This window comes from Sprattus sprattus (assembly GCF_963457725.1).
Source record: "Sprattus sprattus genome assembly, chromosome: 10".
In the NCBI taxonomy this organism is placed as follows: Eukaryota; Metazoa; Chordata; class Actinopteri; order Clupeiformes; family Clupeidae; genus Sprattus; species Sprattus sprattus.
Genome location: NC_137908.1, coordinates 7,273,992 through 7,281,776, shown reverse-complemented (window position 1 = coordinate 7,281,776; position 7,785 = coordinate 7,273,992). Strand labels below are relative to the sequence as shown.

General features: G+C 40.0%; 1 protein-coding gene across 1 annotated transcript; it reads right to left on the bottom strand.

The window, feature by feature from the left end:
• Positions 1-750: 750 nt before the first annotated feature.
• Positions 751-3,721, bottom strand: mrps16 (mitochondrial ribosomal protein S16). Its single transcript, XM_080845623.1, has 4 exons — positions 3,609-3,721; positions 3,248-3,301; positions 2,197-2,457; positions 751-1,094 (listed from the first exon to the last, which is right to left on the bottom strand). The coding sequence occupies exons 2-4, from the start codon at positions 3,258-3,260 to the stop codon at positions 949-951; spliced, it is 420 nt and encodes a 139-aa protein (XP_080701749.1). The 5' UTR covers positions 3,261-3,301; positions 3,609-3,721; the 3' UTR covers positions 751-948.
• Positions 3,722-7,785: the final 4,064 nt, after the last annotated feature.

Genomic DNA, 7,785 nt, shown 5'->3' with positions numbered 1-7,785 from the left:
TATAAACCTGTCTAGCTCTTCCAGCATGGAATCTTATCTGATTGTAATAGTGGTTTGCTCCTCTAGTCGAGTGACTGTAAGAAATGATTCATATTAATTTTAATATAAGATGAATATGAATAAGAATATATAAGGATACGCTGTATAGAGAAGCCGTATAGAATAGGACTACATCTTCAGAAAGAGAAGTAACAAGGAAGTTATTTTGCGCTCAAAATGGAGGGGAAAAACCTTGAGACTTAATTGCCTGAGCATTAATCTTTGGATATCTGAAAAGTATATTTATCATCATGTCATATCAACACTGATATCATTATTATTGTTGTTCCATAAATTTGAGTAATTAATTTAGACTGGTTGTTTCCTCAAAATTGTTTCCTGAATTTATACTGAGCCAACAAGGAAGAAAAACAATCTGTGCACATTGAGCCTCTCTCTTGACTTGGGAACTCAACTGTTGCTATGCTTTCATAACGTTTACTTATCTACCTTTCTGCAACTCTACCACATATTTCCTTAATTGATCAATGACCTTTTATCAAAGAGACCATGCCTTTTGTCTCCCTGGAAATATACTTTGCTCTTGAGCAAAACTCAAACAGTGATCGAGATATACAGATTGACACAGTTCACTTCCTTTTAATACTACATTTTCATACAAAGTAAAAAAAAGAAGCAAACTAACACTGCTGACCATAACGTAAATCTGCCAACTGTGAGTTTCTAGAAAAGACTATGATTTCACATTGCTGCAAGTTATCGAATGACATCCATTGTGTTTAATGAAAACAAAATAAACAAGTCCAAGATGGCGGGACAAATAAATATCCTCAACATACACCTCAGAGAGAGAGCAGGAAACCTCCGTCTCAGTGGAGTGCGCTTCAGGAAACACACAGTCTTTCTGATGGCCCGTGGCCATTCTGGAGCCTGGCGGACGGTGGCGGCCTACTGCTCCGGCCGATGCTCTGTGGCCTCCTCTGGGTTCTCAGCGGCGGCGGCGGCGGCCGTGGCTGCCTCCAGCTCAGCTGTCGCCCTTCGCCTCTCTGCCTCCGTCACCGTCATGGGGTGGAGAGGGAAAAACCCTGCCAGCCCTGGAAACAGAGGGGGGAAGAGAGGAGACCGAAGAGGCGTCACTGAAGATTCCTCATGAAATGAGACGTACTAAGTAAGGGATAATGTATAGAACGCAGGTCATTATCGGGAAAATAAGCCCCGACAGGGCGAACAGCACCCCGACTTGAAGCTTACACACACTGGCCAGACAAACTCCAACATTCCATAGTTGGCTGAGGAGTAAATCATTTTTGGAAGAGATGGCTGTCAATTACGCCGCACTAACAGCCTGTTCAGAAAACTGTAACCAGTTCAAAAAGATGGAAATTACTAATCAAATAGTTTAGAGTTATAAAAGGATAGTGTTTCAGATTGTATTTTTTCTCCCAAATTACAAAAACGTATAAATCACAATGTTATCTTATTGTGACTCATGAACCGGAAATACTCTGGAATCTGAGGTCTAGCGATCCCATCCCAAGTCAACATATGATGTTTAATCTTTGATGACGGTTGAGGCATCAGAAGATAACAGGGTTGGGTATGGCCACAGGGTTGAGCTATCACATACCATCAAAATAGTTTGCCTTTAATACAATATTCTTGTAATTTTTTTTACATTTTACAATACAGCAAGTATTCTACAATACATTGTGATTAATTTCCCCTATAAATTCAGTTTTGAATACTAATAGTCTCTGCAACCATCTTGGTGCGGTACATTTGTTCTCAACTCTGACTTCATTTCCAATTTCCACTGTGACGCATGAGAAGGTCTTGCGCCTCTTTGTGACTGTATGCAAGGCAATAAAGACGGAAGGGGTTTCAAAGCCACCAGACAGATAAGGAGTGGCCAGTGACGATGAACAAAACATAACTAAGAAATAATTAGCCCATGAGACTAACAGTGTTAAAAAGATAAACCTTTGTGAAATAAGAATAGAGTTTAATTGTCATTGTGCACACACAACGAAATTCGCTTGTGCAACCACTAAAAAAAAAACAATGCTCACATCCGCATACACACTTCAACCACACTAAAGCACATTAAAGCATGCTTGCATCCACCCACTCACTCACACATACATGTATTAAAAAGAAATAACATAATGTGGGCATTGTGCTTATTCGTATACTCACCTAAAAGTTTGGCCACAGGCTTGGTTGGATGTGCCCCACAGCCAATCCAATACTTAATCCGGTCGTAATTGAAAGCGACCAACTTCTCATTGTGAATATTGGGCAGAGGATCGTACGATCCTAACTGCTCTATGTATTTGCTGTCCCGAGCTCTCTTGTTGTATGCGGCCACAATGCGATAAAATGGTCGGTTGGTTGCACCACCAAGAGACATTCTGATGACCACATGACCCCCGTGGTAGGTCTTCAACAGCAGGGAAGCTGTGAGATGACAATAAAATATACATTCAGAATTGTCCTCACATCACACGCACAGCGTCACATCAAGGCATCATAAAAGTACAAATTAGAAGCTTTTAAAATGAATAAACCTAAATCCCACCAACATATTTTAAATGTAGCATTGTATGTCTCTCATACTTTTTAGGTATGTTTTACTATCCTTTATTGTATCCCCCCCCCCAGGCTGTATTTTGTTTTATTTCCTCTCTCTACTATTAGGCTTTTTATTTCTACAATTAACTTCTGCAGTTTGTTTACACCGTAGTACACACTTGCTACATAAATAAAGCTTTGTAATTAAGTATTATTACAATTGTGTAACTCATTTAACTTGTCATGACTCATAAGGTGCCTGTTCTTTGTTTGTCATGGCTTGATCTGCAGGCTAAACCTACCACCAAACAGTGAAGTGCAGTGCACACTTTAGACTGTGATACAGAGGAACACTCCCATTTATAAAGCTGCTGTATAACTTACTACTGTTCTGGGCAGAAAAATGATTATGTTAACAGAGACCTGGGGTACAATAACAAAAATCTACAACAATGATACTGAAAAAAAGCCTTCTATTCTGTCCACCAAGTGGACTTTAGCTTATACACTGATCTTTACATGAGATATCTAGGCTTATTTACATACAACTTCACTTACTCACACACTCAATGAGGTTTGTGGGTTAATGGAAGGACCAAGTGCATGCTTTGCACAACTCCAACTAAAAGGAAGGGCAGAAGTGACAGTACTAACACGTAAACGAGCGAATACTTACAGAGATGAACCATGGTACCTCCTCACGTCTTCATGCAAGAAAAGTAGTAAAGATCTAGAAAGGGCAAAATAAGACACATTTAAATCAAGTGTCTTTTACCACAGGGCTGTACATGAGCTGCGGCAACATTTAGACCAGCCATCCCACTACCCCATACCCGCAAATAAATACAAGACGACTATACATTTACGTATTTTGTATGTATAAATAGATAGCCATGTGGTAGCTTAAGTCTTCTACAGAACATCAAAACAATTAGCTGCATAGCTAGCGTTACCTGACTATTGCCAATTGGCTATTTCGATAAATGAAGCTTCCTGGATTACTAGATCATGCATCATAAAAGTGAAACAAAAAATACCTGAGTTATAGGGACTCTGAACTGGGTTAACTTCTCGTATTCGCTGGACAAATAGACATTTAAAATTCCCTGGTGGACGACAGACCCAATGTGACATTCATTATCAAGGAACGGTCTAAGGTTGATGACGTTTTCAACACGTTCTTCTGTGGGAAATCGACAACATAGCACAATAGCGCCATCTACCCATTAGGAGTTTAGGAAGGTTTCTCGAGGTTTTTCGAATAACACGAATGGCATTTCGCACTTAGCACTTTGCGAAACAGACGCACTTTGCTAACTACTTCTAATAAATAATGGCATTATGTTGAATCTGATTCAGAAGGCCACGTCAACCTTGTATTGGCAAACTGTTCAGTCCATCAGCCCTCACAATTTAAAGTCTGATAAAAGCCCGTAGCTCATCCAAAGACTTTTTAGACACCATCCACCAGGTGGCACTGGTGTATTAAAAATAACCTGATGCCAATTACTTCATTGGAAGGCCATCCGTTTCATGTTGTGTATTTCAAGGCCTAGGAATATGAGAATCCATCTGATCTCGTTGAACAGGACTGAGACGGTCCAGATTTCCAAACTGCAGGCCTTATATCAGGTAGCATGCATTCCACCCTTTTCAGCAGACGGTAACATGTATACGTATTCAGAGGTACAGTATGTGTACTGTAGGCTACGTAGAAATATAGGTCTACTTTTTGAAGATCCACCAGTAGCTAAAACAGGAAGTTGTGTTAACTGTCATGTATTTATACCATAGTCACCTCCTCAATATGATTTCATGCCTACTGGTTAGTCACTGTTGTAGTGATGTTAGTGAACCACTAAGGAAGACCAAGGATTCTTCATGTCAATGCTTATTTCCTGTGACAGGAAAAAAGCAATTTATTTGTGATCATAGTTCCCATTTTGCCTGGTAGCTTAGATCTGTTGCAATACTATACGAGTATATAGTTTATGTTATAGTTTATCTTATAGCTGATTTTTATAGACTTCCTATCATGGAATGGGTCATCGTGACCATACGTGGATTGGTTGTTAGGTGTCTGACGATTCTACAACACACACACACCCTTGTCTTTTTGTGTGCTGTTACTAACTAGTGTCATTGACTTCAACAGTCTATAAAGACGTCAACAGTCTGAATGCAGCCTCTTTATCTGAGCACTGCTCTGCACACGATAAGCATGACTATATAAGCATGTCTGTGTTCTTCGTTACATGCTTTCAAACCTTTTTTCATTGAAATATTGGTATTCGTTTGTATCATGTTTACAATCTATTATGTGTGTCCTGTATTGTAGACACTGCACTGGTGAAGATACTTCTCCTGGGTACACAGTAGGCCAGGACCACCTCTGTTTTAGTCAATGCAATTTAAAATGTCTAAGATTTGTAAAGGTTTTTGACAATATGTTTATTTATTTAAATGCCTGAATAGATATTGTAATCTAAATCAATAGTTTGTTATATGTATAGTGCTAATCATGATTATTTTCTTTATGATCAGTTTTTCTCCCTTTGAATGTTGTCACATGCATGCCACTGGAAAACAGTGAGTGGGAACAAATCCCCAATTACATTGCGTTTATTGTTGTCCACAAACAATAAGTCCCGATAGATATAGTGGTAGTGGAATTAACGTCAGATTTGCAATCAATTGGCTGCCATATGAACTGGAAATAAACACGATTTTTTTTTGCATTTTTGTTATATTTATACTATTCCTTTGTCATGTCCTCAAACTCAAGTTTTTCCATTTGAGCCACAAGTAAATCACGAGCCCCAAACTACCCTGTTCCTTCCATGATCTCCACAGCCATGGCGTGCCCCAGAATGCTCACGTCAGGAAACACGTCATTGCTTCCCTGACCACCACTGTAACGACCTGGGCGAAATGAATAGACACTTCACACAGTGGCACAGCACACCAAATTCATCTTACATGGTGAATCGGCCCTGCATGATCAACTGAAAAACTCTCATTGATTCCAACCAAAGCTCGGGTTCTCGTGGAGGCCCCATGGTCCTCCAGACACCAACGCACGTTGTGCAGGCCGTAATTGTCTGTGACAGCCAGTTAGTGATGCTCAGATCACCAGATCATGCACCAGAGAGGAGAAAACTCCATGTCAAGCATAGGCCCTTGTTAGAAGATGCTGCCCTTGCTGACATCAGCTGTTTAAATGTAGACTTGTACCCTCTCTGAAAATGTGTTCATTCAAATACATATGTATTTCTATTCAAAAACGGTGGTACAAAGAAATGGTCTTGTTTAGATATGACAGCAATGAACATTACATAAACTGTAGTGGAAGTGAATATACAGTAACAGTCAAAAGTTTGGCCACACCTTCTCATTTTTTGAGAAGTTTTTTCTGTACTTTTAATAATTATGTACTAATTATTTTCTACATGGTAGATAACACTTTTTTTTGGTTTAGAACATCATTCCATTTGTGTTCCTTCGTAGTTTAAATGTCTTCAGTATTAATCTACAATGTAGAAAATAATAAAAGTAAAGAAAGCAATTAAAGGTGTGTCCAAACTAAAGGTGTGTTTGACTGGTACTGTATGCTGAACCAATCAATAGAGGCCTGGTGTGGGTGTGTGGGTGAACACCTGGGTGTAGTGCATAGTAGACTCACCCGCTGTCCGTTTTGGGCAGAGATGCAAACCACCAACCACCAGCTGCCCACACGGAGGAAAGAGAGGTGCTGTGAAAACATGAATGAGGTTCAGACTGAGGCTAGTGTTTCATTACACAACGTGTTTGGAAGGGGAAACGTTTTATACACCATTTCTGTACCAAATGCCCATTTAATGTGTCCGATTACTAAAAAGAAAAGAGAGAACGAGAATCAAGCCCAGATAGCAGGGCGAAGCCTCCCCCATAACAGCTCACCCTCTCTCTCCCATGACATCCATCTCTAATATGATAACCAGCGCTGACCACAGCTGTTTCTCACGCACCCGCAATTTGATTATCTGTCGGACTAATATTTGTGTTTCACATTTCCAGTGAAACCTCCACAATGTCCTCAGTGGGAGTAGATGTGAACGGGATGCAGTTTGCCAGAGATCACACCTTATATGGGTCACTCCGTTGGATTACACCGAGTGCTTAAAGAGGTTCAAGTGCTTAAAAAGGATTCTGTCTCATAGAGTGAAGAATTATCGTAACCATTTTGTGAACAACTCTCCTGTGTGAGTTTATGATTAAACAGGCCCTTCCAAATCACAACTGCTGATATGAGCAGGTAAGCCTCAGCTTGGTAGGCTTAGAGTAGAAGTTTGGCAATTTGTGAATACAGCAATAGAAATGTAGAGACAACATGACTGCAAAATTTAAAAAAACTGAAAGAGATCGTGTCTTTTATTAGAACGGCTGTTTCAGCTTTTCATTGAATAATGGTTACATTCAATAATAGGTCAGTCGATTTTTTTCAGTGCATATAAACTGAAACTGAACGAAACTAATGTTCAGATATTCAAGAGAATCAAAAGATTTTTAAGGTACTTGGCCTTTCTGCTGTCATTTTTGCCATTTGAGGACACTCACATTGTGTCATGAGCCGAAGGAATGTTTGAGATCACGTGATCCATCTCTTGTCATGGAATGACTCTATCGATTGATTAAGTGGGACTAATTTGGGCAGCGTGAGACCAGCGACTTTTATCCCCATTCAAACACAGCACTCTTTTCAGCAAAAAAAAAATCTTAATTGATTAAAGCAGAACACAAGCAGTCCGTCACATGTCTCACAGAGGGATGTCACAAGAGGAGACTCTTCGTGGGGCAAAATGAAAAATCCCCAAAATGAATTTGAACTCCTATAAAGTCTATGCAAACATATAGGCCTAGTCCAAATCGCCAATTCCTCAGAACTCACCTGTAAGTCAGATTGTAGCATATCAACATTTCAGGTCATATATACACATCAGACACCAGTATACGGCACTTTTTTACCAGTGTCTCAAACTCACCCTCTACTTTATCAGAGAGTGGAATCAATGGAAAAGAAGTTAGCAAGCATAAGTTCGGTGGGTGGGGGAATAAAAGCCTGTCTTGGAGGTAGACAGGGAAAGAGAGGACACCCTTGAAGAAAAGGCACTCTTTGAGAGGGGAGGGTCTGAGTGAACTCTTTGGACAGTCTTGGTTTTGTTCCTTTGGTGGGCC